This window comes from Sitophilus oryzae, unplaced genomic scaffold (genome assembly GCF_002938485.1).
Source record: "Sitophilus oryzae breed Bouriz unplaced genomic scaffold, Soryzae_2.0 scaffold_907_pilon_pilon, whole genome shotgun sequence".
In the NCBI taxonomy this organism is placed as follows: Eukaryota; Metazoa; Arthropoda; class Insecta; order Coleoptera; family Curculionidae; genus Sitophilus; species Sitophilus oryzae.
The window spans coordinates 2573492-2591521 of NW_022147536.1; the positions used below are offsets into that span (position 1 = coordinate 2573492).

Consider the following 18030-nt stretch of genomic DNA (forward strand, 5'->3'; position numbering starts at 1 on the left):
CTCCCCAGGTTTGGACGCATCATCTTATCGCTGATCGCCATTCGCAAATATATTCCAGATATGTATAGTGAACAAGTGAACCGTTCGCAACGTTAAATAATTTTGATATTTAATTTTTATCGTGATGGCTTTTTATGAAAGTGTATACATAGAATTAATTGCATTAATTTGCAATAGCACTTCGAACCCACAGTTTGTTATGGAGCCAGATTAAACCAATCAGAATGCGTATTATGTTACCGTAAAAGCCCGAATATTGGTTAAACGTAGAGCCCACGTAGGAGCCCAAAATATACCAAAAAGTGGGTCTGTTTCGGTTAAGTTTAGATTAGGTTTATATTTTTATTAATGCAAAACCAGCTAAAACCTAATTCTAATCTAACCTAAACTCACCCCTTCTTTTGCATATTTCCGGCTATTACCTGGGTATTCCTAACTAATATTCGAACTTACGGTGTAAATTTATGGAGGGCCCATAAATTTAAATTCGCCGTACAACAAAATTTCACCAATTTTTTCAATAAAAATTAAAAGTTATAAATCATACTATTTTTTATAGAAATGATGGAATAAGGAAGAACGGGGTGCCGGTAGACCAAGAAGATACTTGGAATGTAAGTGTTAATTTATACTCGAATTGAGTTGCCTCACAGTATAGGCATATTTTGAACCCTTACCGTGCATAGTTACCGTAAATAAAAATAAATTAAAATATAGTTGGCTCCAACGATAATTTAGTTTGCAGCTACTTTTCATCATACCTAATAAAAAAACCATGACAACCACTACTTATAGTATGTACCTACATATGTATTTTTAAACATCATTAAGAGATTTAAGTATAGAAAGGTGTCCATAATGTGAGTAGCGGTATTGACGGTTTTTTGTTATGAGGAAAATAAGCAGCAGAATATATTATCGACTGGAGCAACTATGTATTCCTAGTTTACATTCAGTATGTCCAATTGAGTAATGAGTCAATGTCCAAAAAAGTAATCTCACGTCAAATTTTTTAAAAATTATTGCATGCCTTAAGTATTTGCAAAGTTAACAAAAATATTTCTTTGCATACCTTGCAATTAATATATTTGGTCTAATTTATCAGTTCTGCATCATATCCGAAATTCAGATTGTGTGTGACACAACGAAGAGTGAACGTGCAATGTGAAAGACAAGAAAAATGGCAAGTAAAAAAAAATGTAAAATTTTAATTACTAATTACACAGTCCTTCCCTTGAGTTCTTCTGCCTAAAATCTATATTGCCTTCCCTAAGATTTTAAATATAAATGATTGAAACTCAATAACAAGTTTACCACAATTTAAACTTAAGATAATTATTTAATTATTAAAAGATCCATAATTATAATATATGTTGATGAATTATATTAAAAAATAACACTTACGAAGTTAATAAATATTAACTATTATATACATCATTTAATAATTATTTTGATAAAAATACGCTGGATTTTTTATTTTAGAAATCATACAGACTATAATCATTAATATGACTATATGTATTAACAATACTTAAGTTAAAATTTAGTTGAAGGAATGCTACTTGAAGTATTAACTCGGAATAATTATTAAAAACTGCTCATCGCGTTATCGATGTCGGCGTCTTGTGACTGTTGTTTGACTGATTGGCCGTTTAGGTACGTATAGTTTGATTTCAGATAATGCAGCTTTTAATGTGCCATTTGTGGTTTTTTTATTGGATTTTTTTTACATATTTGGTATACTCTATGAAGTGCTCATGTCCATTTTTCCATTATTAAAGTGCCTATTTAGATACATTTAAAATTAATTAATTAGTGTATAGTAATTGAATTAGAGGTTTGTTTATTTTTTATGAAATGTATTTTTTTTCTATTAAAATAAACATAGCTGTACTTACAAAATCGCTAGCTAGCCATTTTTAAATACAGGCTGTTAATTAAGTATCTGGCCAACTTCAGAAGGTGATTCTTTGTGTTTTTAAGGTAAAAAGTTAATATAAACATGTGTCCGGAAATGCATAATTTTAAAGATACAGGGTGTCAAGTCCTAATAGACATTTTTTTATTAATATTTCAAAGATCCGTTGGCCGATTTTGTTGAAATTTCGCCGTGTTGTGAATTTTGACAAGTTAGCGCTAATTAAATGATAATAATTATTATTTACAACAATATTCAAACGGTAAAAACTTATCAACTTATCCCAATAAATATTTCACAACGCCTTGGATTCATTTGTTTTAACGCCTGTTGGCGGTGGAAACCATGCAAGCTTTTTCTTTGTCCTAAGTTGATAATTAAAAAAAATTATAATCATATAAAAAAATATGGTAATTAGTCTAAATTTATTATTTATGTGATTCTGCTCTTTCTCCTATAATTTGCTCCTTGTTTCTCATACGGAAATAGTTAAATAGCCGATTAAAATAGCCAAACTGTTACCTAACAACCCATGCCTTGACATATTTTCTTTTAAAATAACATCGCTTTCTTTATCCGCCGGTCCAGACTCGACCTTGCCCTAGACGCTGGCTCTATCAACTTAAGTACGTGTTGACAGGCAGGTTATTGAACCCATGTTGCTTCTAGCATGTCGTTTTTTCAAAGATGGGTCCAATATAAACGCGGCCAGAAGTATTTTCAATACTAAAAGTTCCTATCAGTATAAGGCGGAAAATGCATATTAAGTGAGTTAGGGGCACTGAAAGGGTGAACTTAAAAAACGATTGTTTTGAAACTGTAAGCTTAAAAAACGAGATAAAGTTTCGAAAAAAAATCCTCTGCCATACATTTTGACCCTAAATCAAATGGTAATACTGAAAAATTATTTGGAAAAGCGGAAAGGGTTTGCTCTGATGGGTTGCCAACTGGTTAATCAACTTAAACTTATGAAAGTTATGGCGGTTCAAAAGTAACCAAGTAGTTATCAAATAACTAATTGAAAAATTAAAATTTCATGATTTCTAATACATTTTATTGCTTTAAAAAACGAAATAATCCAATTACCAAAATTCCTTATTAAAATAATGCATTCCGTAATTCATTTATAGTAAATGTTCAAAGTGACCACCATTCATTTTAATGTAGACATCTGATCTTCTTCTCTGCGTAGGTATCCTGTGGAATACCCTTGGTGTTGTCCGCATTTGGTTGGAACAGTCAATAATGCGTTGCCGTAGTTGCTCTTCAGAATTAATCGGCACTGAGTAAACAAAATTTTTTAAAAACCAAAAAAGTTTATTTTGTTTTTAAAGCAATAAGATGTTTTAAAAATCATGAAATTTTGATTTTCCAATTAATTATTTAATAACTACTTGGTTACTTTTGAACCGTCATAACTTTCATAAGTTTATGTTGATTAGCCAGTTAGTAACCCATCAGAGCAATCTTTTTGCTTTCAATTTTCTCGAAAACCATCGCTCTAGGCGATGTGCAACAAGAGTAGGGGAGAGTGTTGTACCTTGAACCATAATGTACATCTGACCGCTTCGAATTTCACTATTTGTCGATGCAGTTTCCGTTCACCCATATCGCCGCTAGATTACGCACTTCCAACCTACAGATGGCGCCCAAAGTAATTCAACCAGAAACGAAGTTCTCCGAAGTTATTTCATATTCGTCGTTTATCGAGTGTGAAAGTAAATAATAAACAAATAAAAATCTGTAATCATCTGCGTACTTTTAAAGGGTAAGTTACTTGTGTTATGTTATTTTGTTACAACATTTCCTTCTTCTTGCGCATGTGTGAATAATTTTTGCTTATATTTAGTTTTATTGTTTTTACGTTTCAAGGGTTGATAAAAGCAACTGAAAATAAATTATTTTCCATTTTATTTCAAATGTAAGCCAGTTTAATTTTATCTTCCAGATTGGTCAAAAATGCTACGAAGCAAGAGTGGCAAAAAGCGTGAGAAAGTTGAAGCAGAAAAATTGACACAAGCTGTAGAAGAATGCATCAATGAAGGTATTGCCATTCGAGAGGCAGTAAGGCGATATGGAGTATCAAAAACAACGTTAATTAGACACATTCGTAGTTTTAAAAACTCAGAAGCGGAAAGATTTACATACAGCACAAAAAACAATGTGAAGCAAGTAGTCTCGAGAAATGAGGAGGAATCCTTGAAAACTTATTTAGTCACGGCTGCTCGTCTTCATTATGGGTTGACGAGGGTAGAGGTTAGGAAACTAGCCTACCAGTTTGCATCAGCAAAAGAGAAGCGGTATCCTGTCATCTGGGATGAGAGAAAAATTGCCTGTGGCGTCCAGTTTGGCGAGATCCACGGCGTTTAATCGAGTTAATGTCACTACATTTTTTGACAATTACAAAAGTGTGTTGTCCAGAGGAACTTTTCCTGCAAAGCAGATTTGGAATATCGATGAAACCGGTATAACGACCGTACACGTTCCTCCTAAAATTATCAGTTCCAAAGGAGTTAAACAAGTTGGACAGATGACAAGTGGTGAGCGTGGTCAAAACATCACTTTGATTGCGGCCATAAATGCACTTGGAAATGCCATCCCACCAATGATGATATTTCCGCGGTTCATTTCAAAGCCCATATGCTCAAGGGAGGTCCAATTGCTTCGATTGGAGGAGCTAATTTGTCAGGTTGGTCAAATTCAGATCTGTTCTATGAGTTCATGCAACATTTTGTGAATCACGTCAAGCCGAGTGTCGGCAAACCGATACTTATTCTATTATATAACCATGATAGTCATATCAGCATCCCAACAATTGATTTTTGCAAAGCAAATGGAATCATATTGGTGACATTTCATGCCCACGCAAGTCATAAGTTTCAACCGTTGGATAGGACAGTATTTGGAGCCTTTAAAGCTTACTATAATACGGCTTATAACGAGTGGATGTTAATGCATCCTGGCCAACCAATCACCATATATGATATAGCAGAACTAGTTGGTAAAGCTTTTCCTCAGGCTTTTACACCGCTTAATATTCAAAAGGGATTTGAAGTATCAGGCCTATACCCACTGAATGAAAATATTTTTCAAGAACATGAGTTTCTAACCAGTTACATAACAGACCGCCCGTCAACTGTAACAGAGAGTGGGCCACTCAATTCCATTAGTGATTCATTACCATCTACAAGTTCGAATACACTTTTAACTGCCTCTGCTTCAAGTTCGGATACACCGTTAGCTGCCTCTGATTCAATTTCGGATACACCGTTAGCTGCCTCTGCTTCAAGTTCGAATGGATTCTTAGCTGCATCTGCTTCAAGTTCGGATACACCGTTAGCTGCATGTGCTTCAACTTCGGGTACACCCTTAGTTGTCTCTGCTTCAACCATCACACCTGAAATATTGCGTCCATTCCCTAAAGCACCTATGCGGAAGGAAACTGGTGGCCGTCGTAGAGGCAAGTCGCGTATTCTTACGGATACGCCAGAAAAAGAGGAGCTGGAGCAAAAACGAGATCTTCAAGCTGCTAAAAAGGTTACCAGAAATTTGTCAATAACCAAACGTCAGAAAGTTAGCAAAAACGAAAAAAAAGAACTTCATTCGTCTGAAAGTAAGTCAGCTCCCTCGATGTCTTCTGGAGAATATGAAACCTTGGACGATATTATTTCTGAAGACAAAGAATGGTTGGAAATTGATAGTTTACAACAGTTGAATGAAGACAATGAATTTCATGGAGGTGATTTCGCACTAGTGAAGGTGGCAGGAAATAAATCAATAAGCTTTTATGTTGCTGAAATCGTAAGCTTCGGTAATAATAATGAGATTAGATACTTACGAAGAATCAACAAAACGGGTCTTGTGCAGAACAGGTCCCCACGAAATCATGTTTTTTTTAATTTTTAATGTGGATCCCATAGTTAATGGAATGGTTTAAAAGAAAAAAATTGTTGGATGAACCACTTTTTCTACGAAAAAAAATAATTGAAAATTCCAAATTTTCACTACATTTCAATGCGAAAACTCCCTATTATAACCTTCATAAAGACAGTAAAATACAAGGTTATGCACAGTGTTGCCATACTCACCCTGTGTAAAATCGACGAAAACGTTCTACTTTATATTCGTTTTTTTTACATTTAGTACGCACTTTAAGAACACGAAAAATTAAAAATATAATAAACGAGGCAAAACAAAAACACTATAAAAATAAATTGACAATAAAATCATTACACAGTATTTAGCACAATTGTTTAAAAATATATTTTTCCCGGATTTGTTCAGTAAGATTCCGAAATGGATGTGATCTGCGTACTTCCAAACACTCCCCACCAACCTAACCTAACCAATGCATTAACACCCCCAAATAACCAGGCTAACCATGCATTAACACCTCCAAATAACCAGACTAACCAATGCATTACCACCCTCCAAATAACCAGAATATCTAACCTAACCTAACCAATGCATTAACACCCCCAAATAACCAGGCTAACCAATGCATTAACACCCTCCAAATCACCAGGCTAACCAATGCATTAACACCCTCCAAATAATCAGGCTAACCAATGCATTACCACCCTCCAAATAACCAGCCTATCTAACCTAACCTAACCAATGCATTAACACCCCCAAATAACCAGGCTAACCAATGCATTAACACCCTCCAAATAACCATGCTAACCAATGCATTACCACCCTCCAAATAACCAGGCTAACCAATGCATTAACACCCCCAAATAACCAGGCTAACCAATGCATTAACACCCTCCAAATAACCAGGCTAACCAATGCATTACCACCCTCCAAATAACCAGGCTAACCATTGCATTAACACCCTCCAAATAACCAGGCTAACCAATGCATTACCACCTTCCAAATAACCAGGCTAACCTAATTGAGCCTAATGACAAAACTTCATTGATTACGCGTCGAAAAACAGTATATATTAAAAAAACTTATATTTTCGTAGAACCTGAAAAATCCGCAAATTTTATTTCAGAAATTGCTTTAAAATAATCCACACTAACGAATAAGCTACTAGACAGTTCAATTTTTGTTGCACTAAAGTGATAACTTACCGTTTTAAGTCCCTCCACAACAACTTTATTTCAGAAGAAAATCATATAAAGTAATTTTATTGACAACGTCGCAAATTCTAGCGAAGGCCATAGATGACATACCGATGATCGATTAACTGTCAATCGAAAAAGTCATAAAATTGCTAGCTTGAGCTGATGTAAATAAATATATTTTCTTAATTTTTATGCTTACAAAGAAGATTCGTTACATTTTTGTGCTTAAATTAGATCATTCCACGTCTATATAAGGTAATAAAGTACTAATATGTGATGTTTTTACGTATTTACTGTCCGTCGCCTGTACCTAAAATACGTTTTTTTGCCGCTTTTTAAAGATAAAACACATTCATCCAACAATTTTTATGCTTAAAAATATTCAGTTTAAGATAATCTTGCAAAAAAATTCCAAAAAAGTGTTAAATGCGTGGGGACCTATTGTGCACCAGAGCCAACAAAACTAATAAATTTGTGAATGATTCTGAAGAAACATACGATTTTTGTGCTTCTGATTTACTGTGTAAATTACCTAAACCAAAAACCGTGAAAGGCACTGCTCGGCGTAGCTCATTATTGTATTTTGAGGTTAACTTTGACGGCTATAATGTCAACTAATTTCTAAAGAGTTTGTGTATTGTTAGTCGTTAAATATTAAACCAAGTATTACCGATTTCTTTAGTTTTTTTTTGGACTAAGGTACAATCGTTTGTGGACCAAAGTACATTACTAGTTTGTATCTCGGACCGATTTGCATTACTCATTAGAAAATGTGATTCTGAGTTTTTGGTTTATTCTATCCAGGTCTGGATGAAATAAATTAATGAATCAAAGTCACAGATACTCTATATTTTTCAAAAATCATGCAAAAAAGTCGCAAACAAAAAGTTACGGCGCCTTTAACAAAAATGGACCAAGGTACAACACTCTCCCCTATCTTTTTTGTAGGAGAAAGTATGTAGTTTTCAAAAAATGAACCCGCGTTGCAAAAAAAAATAACCTCAAAAAAGTTATTCATGAAACAACCTCCTACCCTTGCAAAAACTACCCTTTCCGCTTTTCCAAATAATTTTTCTGTATCACCATTTGATTTAGAGTCAAAATTTATGGCAGTGGATTTTTTTTCGAAGTTTTATCTCGTTTTTTAAGCCTACAATTTCAAAACAACCGTTTTTTAAATTCACCCTTTCAGTGCCCCTAATTCCCTTAATATGCATTTTCCGCCCTATACTTATAGGAACTTTTTTTACTATTTTTAGGAGTACTATCACCCCCCAATTTTTTTTACACCATTTTAATAACACCCTGTATATGAAGGACGTATTGGTTAAATGCTTACAGGCACTATGGGACTGTACTCTTCGCTGGGCTTGACTTCGCCATGGTGATGTCGATGTGGATGTGTGGATGATGGGACAGTGGTAGATGTGGAAGTGGTTGGTGCTCCGGTAGTAGTGGTAGTTGTTGATGGAGTTGTAGGCCTAGCTGGAAGCGTCACCGGGACTTTAGGTATCGGAGGATTTGTTTCTAAGTCGCCCAGGTTGTCCTCATCGTAATCGTCGTCGTATTCTCCGTAATAATCTTCATCGTAATCACCACTTCCTGAAACAATTTTGATAATAAGGTCATTATACTCAAGAACAAATAAATTAAAATTATTTAAATTATCAGTATATGGTGTTGTAATGACAGTCTTCAGAACTTTAACGTTTTAATAATAAAGATGTGCTGTGTATGTTCTCAAAGAACTTGATTTAGGCAATTTTAATAGCTTTTCTCTTTATTATTTTTAGAGGTTTAGCTTCTGACGAGCTCCTCAAACAATAGTTGTTTTTGTTGGTTATATTTTTTCCAAGGCTCTTTAAAAAGAATAAGTTTGAGTCATATTTCTCTCAGCGAAAAACTAGTTACGCCACTGGGTTCTACGTGGAAAACTCTACGGGACTTAGTTTTCACCTTTTCGATAAGTTATGAGACAATTAAGGTACGAAGGGGATCAAAAAATGCAACAATTTTAAATTCACTCTGGACTTGACGAACTAAAAAGGCGACAACTCTATAGCTCATATCAAATAAAGTTTTAGTCACGTGATTAAACTTGACCGGTACAGCGTTGCCGACTTTTACATATTTTCTTTTAATCAAAATATTTTAGGAAACAAAAATAAATCAATTATAAATATATAAACAGTTATTATTTACATCCAACAAACTCACCTTCTTAACAGCATTTAAGGGACATAAAGGTTCATTACTACCGCTTTCCCGTTCAAAATATTCTAATAAAGTTGAAATGATTTTTTTACGGCTATTAAGTTATCTTGTACAGGGTGGGTCAAATTCGACCCTTTTAAAGGGAAACACCCTTTCCTATAGGAGATAGACGAAAACTAATATCGGTGTCTGGAGCTCAATTTTCATCAAGAACATGATGATGAAAACCCCACATCAATATCTGTTACCGTTTCGGAGTTAAGAGGTGTTTTTCAAAAATGTGCATTTTTAACAAATCGCTGTAACTTTTTTGCTATGGAAAATTTTGTATTTCTATGAAAACATTTCCAAAGCACCTTTTTACGTAGAATTTAATGGTTTAAGTATAATTTTTTTAAAATTAATAATTTAAGAGTTATCAACAGAAAAATTGATTTTTTATTTGGGACACCCTCTATATTTTTAATTAACTGAGAAGAATTTGTAATTTTAAATTCTTTCCAAAAATATAGCATACTTGATATTTTGTTATAATCCCTTTCGAAATACAGAATTTTTAAAAGTTCGCCACTTTTAACTAGTAGGCTTTGGGTCCCTTATTGATGATATGTCCTTAATGGAACTCGAAAACATATTTTCCAGCAAGACGACGCACCGCCTCTGAACGCTGAAGTTATGAGCAAATTTTTGCAGCCAATTTCACGAATAATTGAATAGCTAACCAAGATCCCAGCCGTTGGCCGTCGAGGCTGCCTTACTTAGTGCCCATGGATCTAATCCTATGGATATATTTGCGAAAGAATAAAGGTTCCTTATTCTTCCGTATAATCTAGACAAGAATTAGAAATACTTAGCAGTTATGAGAGGGTATCTTTCACACCAACTGTTGTGAAAGTGAGTTGAATTCCGCGAGAAATGTTCAAAAACTGTCCCGTCTGTCCATAACAGAAGACGGTTGATATGTCGAACACCTGTAGCAAAATCTCATGTCTTGGTTTGCTATTTATTTTTATTGTTATTAGGTATAGTTTAAATGTGTTGATGTTGGTTAAATATATTTTAAATTGTTATAAAATTCTGCATCTCTCATAGCAAATATTATTTTCGTTTTAATTGATGCTCACAGCTAGAATTGTTTTGCATTACAGCCGGTGCCGTTCAAAGCCTACTTATTTAAAGCGGGCGAATTTTTATATACTCTATATCTCGAAGAGGAATCGAGCAAAATATCAAGTGTGTTATATTTTTGGAAAGGTAATTTTATATTCTTTTCAATAAATTAAAAATATACAGGGTGTCCCATATAAAAAATCAAATTTTCTGTTGATAATTCTTAAATTATTAATTTTAAAAAAATTATACTTAAACCATTAAATTCTACGTAAAAAGGTGCTTTGGAAATGTTTTCGTAGAAATACAAAATTTTCCATAGCAAAAAAGTTACAGCGATTTGTTAAAAATGCATATTTTTGAAAAACACCCCGTAACTCCGAAACGGTAACAGATATCGATATGCGGTTTTCACCATCATGCTTTTGACAAAAATTGAGGTCCAGACACCGATATTACTTTTTGTCTATCTCCTATAGAAAAGGGTGTTTCCATTTAAAAGCGTCGAATTTGACCCACCCTGTACACTTCACACTAAAAGCGGTTCTAAAAAGAACAATCTTCGATTGCAACGTCTGCTAGTAAACATTTTTAAGCTTAAAGTATAATACTGTTTATTTAAACCAAAAACTCGTAATACAAAACTAAATTGTCAAAACAGATGACAATGTCAGGAAATAAATAAATAAATGTGGCAACTTGACATTTTTTACTGCAGAGCTACCACCTTAATCCCCAGAAGGAAATTTAAATTCCAATTAGTCAGCCCGGCGCCGAATAAGTCCATAGTTGGCAACAATGAGTTTAAAAATCGCGCCCTCGATTGCGTTACTAAAAGTTTAATTGGTATCAAATATATGCATTTTTAGTTTCATAAAAATGTAGCACAGTGATGTGAAAACCGCATCTTTGTAGCTCCACTCATAAACGAGAAATCCCGTAAAACAGAGGAAAATGGGACCCCCTGTACATTTTATGAGATAAAATGTTTGTTTCAACAATACAACATACATAGCTCATCTGTACATAGCTTTTGCTTCTGCAGATGATTTTACGATTATTACTGTAAAGTGTTTTTTTTTGAAACAATAAATATTGTTATTATTTATACAGTTTCAGTACTTCAAGGTGTATAAAAATTATTATATTTACCATAATCTTCCACAGCCGCTTGCCTTCTCTTCCTCAAGAGTTCCCTAGGCTCGGTCTTAACTCTCCATCCTAATAGCGGGAATCTGAGTACTTCGGCAATGGTACCGTCACGAGCTTGTTGCTTTAACGACTGCACCATGCCAGCTGAAGCTTCCCATAAGCGACCGTCACAGCCCACGGGGACTTCTAGCAACGATGGCGTTTTGGAGAGCTTGGTCACCACGTTACCTGGCCCGGCTAGTACTACCGAGCTGTCACTGATGTCGTCTTTCTCGTACTGTGGTCTCCAGGTTAAGGCAGTCTAAAAAGTACAACAAAATTGGTCAAGTGCGAGTTGGACTCGCGCACGAAGGGTTTCGTACCGTAAAACGGGGGCTACTTTGTCACCCGAGGTAACTTTGTCACCTTGTGCGCGCTGATGGTTTTAATTTTTTTTCAATTTTTTTTAATTGCTGCTTCCAATAAGGCTAATTAGTTTCTAATAAGTTCTAATTGACTATAAAAAAAATTCGAACGTATGAAAAAACCCCGGGTAGCCGGACCTACCACAACCTAACCTAACCTAACAGGTGCAGGTGGCGGAAACGGTGCGCGCAATGCAAAATGGTATGAGCAAAAAACAGGCGTCCAGAGTTTATCAAATTCCACGGAGCACCCTTACTAACAGATGCCTTGGTAGGCATACAAAACCTATGGGTCATCCAACCATCCTGAGTCAGGAGGATCATTGCAAGAACCCTTGGCGTAGATGCAGATTGGGGATTCCCGCTCACTAAACCCGATATCAAGCAAATAGTGAAATTTTTTTAAAAAATATTATTTTAAGTTTCCTTGTTAATGTTACAGAATATTTTTAAGATTTATTACGTTTGATAATATTATTTATCCTGTGGGAAATAAAGTATTTTGTACAATGATTTGTTTTTTTTTGCAATTTTATTTTGAAAATTAAAATATATACAGTGTGACCCACTCAAGACCGGGCACCCTCCATAAAATCTGTGTTTATAGTCCGATTTTGATGATTTTTTTTTCAAATATAAAGTTTCAAAAAATGTACTTTAGGGCTCAATGTCATGTTATTTCACAAAAAACAAGGCCTACTTAATAAAGTTTTTGTGGTGAAAAATTTGCAAAATCATATTAGCGATTTTCAAAAAATTTGAGTACACCCTACATTCGGCATCCCCAAAAACAGTTCTGTACCAAATTTCGTTTAAAAATATTAATTATTAATAATTCTGCAGTTAAATTAAATAATTCCCTATTTTTGCCAATTTAACGATGAGTTATCAAGTAACCCTTGAAAAAAACAATCCACGACAACGAGTTTTATTACAAACAATGATAAAAATACTACAAACAACACAATAACCGAATAATAAGTTAAACATATTCAAATAATTCTAGTTGCTTCTACCAGCCCTCCATTCAGTTCAATACATTTGTCGCATCTTTTCTTAGATTAACAGTTACATTCCTAAGCTGCTGTGGTGTAATATTTGCAGAAGCCTCTGTAATTCTAATACGTAATTCATCTACAGATTGAGGTCTAGACTTGTAAACTTGTTGCTTTAAGAAACCCCAAAGAAAGAAATCAAGGGGTGTTAGGTCCGGGGATCTCGGTGGCCACTCAATTAGCGGGCTATTTCGACCTATCCACTTATTTTCAAAATTTTCATTTAACCATTCCCTGACAACTGCCGCGTTATGCACAGGTGATCCGTCCAATTGAAATTTTAAATTCAAACGGGTTTGGCATGGTAAATTATGTATTGCATCCCAAAAGTCATTAATCAGAAAATTCAAAAACGTTGGACTATTCAAATTTCTCTCAAAAAAATATGGACCAATGATTCTATCATCAAGTATGCCACACCACACATTTAATTTCTGAGAATACTGTCTTCTTGTATTGATCACCCATTCAGGGTTTTCGACTGCCCAGAATCGCGAATTTTGAGAGGATACTACTCCGTTTGTACTAAATGTTGCCTCATCACTAAATAAAATTTCTTTTAAGAAATTTCTATTATTTAAATACTCTGCTTGAGCCCATAAGCAGAATTCTAATCGTCTAACATCATCTCCGTTTTCCAAAGTGTGTAAAATCTTTGGTTTAAAGGGTTTAACTTTATTAGTTCGCAAACATCTCCTAATATTTTCCCTTGGTATATCCAAATCAACACTGGCGCCTCTAATGCTTGCACGAGGATTGTTACGAAAATATTCTAATATTTCCTCATTCCGCCTATTTATTCAATGTTCCGGCCTTCTGTTTTTTAGTAAGTATTTTGACACACAACCAGTTTCATTAAAAACTCTATTTATTCGTTGAACCGTGCTTCTACTTACTGCAGGTCTGTCGGGATGTCTGTTGTTAAATTCTCTGGCAGCTTCTCCTGCTTGAAGATAGTTATCACCCACTAAACGAATCATTTCAATTTTATCCCTAATATTTAATTGTTCCATAATGCAAATAATATTTCTTGATACAACACTTTTCTGCGTGCTATTAAATTAATATTCAATTCTACGCTGCAAGAATTGACAGCTAATAAAACCCATTGTTGTGGATTGTTTTTTTCAAGGGTTACGTTATAACTCATCGTTAAATTGGCAAAAATAGGGAATTATTTAATTTAACTGCAGAATTATTAATAATTAATATTTTTAAACGAAATTTGGTACAGAACTGTTTTGGGGGATGCCGAATGTAGGGGTGTACTCAAATTTTTTGAAAAAAAATCGCTAATATGATTTTGCAAATTTTTCACCACAAAAACTTTATTAAGTAGGCCTTGTTTTTTGTGAAATAACATGACATTGAGCCCTAAAGTACATTTTTTGAAACTTTATATTTGAAAAAAAAAATCATCAAAATCGGACTATAAATACAGATTTTATGGAGGGTGCCCGGTCTTGAGTGGGTCACACTGTATATAGGTAGGTATATACATTTTTTCCGGGGATTCAATATCTGGGGTTACTTTGTCATTCTAGCTAGTTCTATGCATTTTGCAAGCATTTTTAATAATTACAAAATTTACAAAGTAGCCCCAAACACGGGGCTACTTTATCACCCTATTTTTTTTTGTTTTTTTTTTTAAATTCCCTATGGATGCTAAGCAGCTGGTTTTGTGGCTGCGCATACAAAATGATACCGTCGGTATACTTGATTTTTTTCAGGGCGAAAATCGAAAAAATAAAAAAGTTACAGGGTAAAACATGTTCAAAAGGTGACAAAGTAACCCCGTTTTACGGTACTATTCATTATCTATGCAACATCAGACACTATATTATTATAAACTTTTTTTCCGATTTAGCTAAAATTTTGAATGCGCGTATAAGTAATTAAAAAAAAATGAAGAAACACATTACTAAAAATAGTATTAATCAATAATAAATATGTAAAAAGTAAAAATAAATATATAAAAATTAAAACAAAAACGATTAAAAAAAAGTCACCTTGACTAGGATTCGTCTTACTACGGCTCCAATGTCATAGCAGCGTAAAGTCCTAACGCTTTAACAACGCGGCCACCGAGGACTTGAAAGATTCTATGTAAAATTCTTACTTAAAAGATAATGTTTAGTGAAAGTACTTTTTTATTTATAAACGTTTATTTAATTCTGTTTTTAGTATTTGTTCTTATAGCGGCAACACAGATACATTATCTGTGAAAATATCACGACTCAAAAAGTGCATAATAAACAGTTCTAGCCACTGACGAGTTAAGCTCCTTGGAAACAGATCTTAATGCAAAACAGGCAGAGCTCAATTTTTTCGATAAAGCTTCGATATGCATGTCCCATTTCAGAGAATTGTCCACAACAAGCCCTAAGAATTTTAAAGATTTCACGACGTCAATGGTGGTGTTGTTAAGTACAAAAGGCAGCGAGTTTTTATACGACAAAGCTTTACTTTTAGAAATGTTGAGACTCAGGAGGTTCGAATCGCACCAAGATTTAATGGTGATTAAGTCATTTGATATAATTCTATGAAGTGCCGTAACGTCCTTGTTGCTCCAAGTGAAGCTAGTGTCGTCGGCAAAAAGACATATTTTGCCACTGATGTTTATGTTAGCAATGTCGTTAATAAAAAGAAGAAACAAAATGGGGCCTAGTACTGAGCCTTGTGGTACTCCACATTCTATTGGCTTGCTAGAAGACAACGTGGTATACACCCTCACAAGTTGACTTCTGTTGCTCAGATACGACTTAAACCATTCGAGAGATGTTCCCCTGAACCCATAGTGGTGCAGTTTATTAATTAGGATCTTATGATTTACACAGTCGGACGCCTTAGAAAAATCACAGAAAATTGTTGCTGTAGAATGATGGTTATTTAGGCTGGAGTAAACTTTATTAAGGAGGGAAAACATAGCGTCATTTGTGGACTTGTTGCTTAGAAATCCAAACTGATGTTCAGTAAGTATTTTGTACTTAAACAGAACAGATACCAGCCTTCTATTTAACCAACCTTTCTATGATCTTAGATAGCGTTGGAAGGAGTTCAATTGGGCGATAGTTAGAAGCTTCATCTTTGTCTCCTCCTTTATGCAGAGGAACGATTATTGCCGTCTTAAGACATTTTGGAAAAATACCATTTTGGATTATTTTGGAATATTACGTTTTCAGTTTCTACGATTAAAATAAAGGCAAATCTGATTAAGGTTTACCGCACTTCAATCTTACCGTTTTTGAAATTACGATTTCGTGAAAATGCAGTAACAATTTTAATGCTTCATTTCTTTCGGCATATTTAAGTTTTTAAAACCAAATATTCTACTGAAGTTTTTTTCTATTTACTAAATTTTGTGTTTAATAAAAAATAATACCTACTACCTTATACAGTGTGTCTAAAAATTTATTTTAAATAATTACTAGCTTTAAACGTGGCAATAATTTGTTTAATTTAAACGGTATAAATACGGTAACACCTAGTATATTTTACATTAATCAGATGCACAAGTTAACTGTCTATCAAATTGTATTATACCATTTTTTACCTACCTCTTCAAGGTTTCGTAGAAATGCATTTTCTAATAATTTAGACCTTATTATACCCATGGAATATTGACATTTTAGATTATCTTTAAAAATATATGTAACAAATTTTCACAGTACAGATACTAATATTGTCGATATAATTCGTTTATTTCTTTAAAAAATAAAAAACAATTAAAAAAAGGAATTTAATGCAAATTAAACTTTAAAGAAAGAAACAATTTCAAAGAAAGATAAAATATTTATTTTTCAATATGAATCAGTATTATGTAGTATTGCTTCTTGTATAATTTTTTGCAGTCAGAATTATTAAATACTATTGCAATAAATTACCCATATCTTTTTTTTGAACAAATGAAAAAAATTACCTACGAAAAACGAGATGTGTAAATAAAAAACCTGAAAAAAATGCTTGGTTTCAAGACCGCAAGGGTCTTGTGAGCTGGGTTTTGGTTTTGAACTTGCGTCGGTCATGATCTTGATTTTGGAGATCTAGCGCATAGATAAAGTAAACAAGTTTAGATTGGAAAGTATCCATAAGGACAATGTAAACACTATTTGGCGCTATTCTTGCAACGGTCGCGTCCCAAAGCTTTTGATAATTTCGGATCGGTTCGGCTTTTTCCGGAATTATGTCGCGAAATATTATTTATTCAAATTTATTTTATTTTCTTTTAATTTTAAAAATAAAATACAGTGTGTTGCATACAAGAAACTTTATTTTATATAAAGACATGTATGTGAAATACCTATGAAACATGGGAAACCGACGTTATGCCACGATCCACGATGGTTTTTGCAGTTCATAGCATGCCCTAGACACTCAATGGTAATTTTATAGAACTACAAATTTAGTTTCTTCCGCATCGCCAGACGGCGCAAAAGACATTAAAGTACAGTTTTCTAATTTATATATGAAGATGACATGACAGTCCCTATGTTGACTATTGTCTATAGTCTAGTTTTTGTCTAGTTGACAAAATGTTGGTGATCCGTCAAGTTATTTTTAAATCATTATTTAAATAATTATTAATTAAGATATTCCTGATTTGTCGGAAAGTTCGGTGATTTGTGTTTATAGTTTGTGTTTTTATTAGTTTGTGCATTCTGATATTTACAGTCGATCATTATTTTCGTGTACATTTAAAAATACTAAACTTTTTTATTAAAGTCTTTTTGACATTTCAGAAATGATAAATTTATGAACCAAATAAAAAAATATTTTAATCATAAATAAGTAAGTACAGAGTTGGTAATATACATATAGTATTTTTAGTAACTGTTAAATAGTAGTCTATAATATTTTTGCTGTATTATAATTTATTTGTTAAATCAAAAAAATAGGCGCTATGTGCTCTATTGTCGGTGTTTGAACTGTATGTATTCATAAATTTATTTTTGTTTTAATTATGTTACACTTCTAATGATCTAATAAAACATAAAATAGCAGTAAAAAGTCTATATTTATTATTTTATATTTTACGAGGAATAATTTTGCGCTTGAATAACGTTACCGTTTTAGTTAGCGTTAATAAGTAACGGAATGCTAAA

General features: G+C 33.5%; 1 protein-coding gene across 1 annotated transcript in view; it reads right to left on the minus strand.

The window, feature by feature from the left end:
• Window positions 1-18030, minus strand: part of LOC115890641 (dystroglycan) — a 210756-nt gene that overhangs the window by 35442 nt on the left and 157284 nt on the right. The window contains exons 4-5 of the mRNA XM_030910937.1: window positions 11470-11770; window positions 8333-8595 (exon numbers count right to left, since the gene is read on the minus strand). Of these exons, the coding sequence (XP_030766797.1) occupies window positions 8333-8595; window positions 11470-11770 (564 nt within the window). The remainder of the gene's footprint in view (window positions 1-8332; window positions 8596-11469; window positions 11771-18030) is intronic.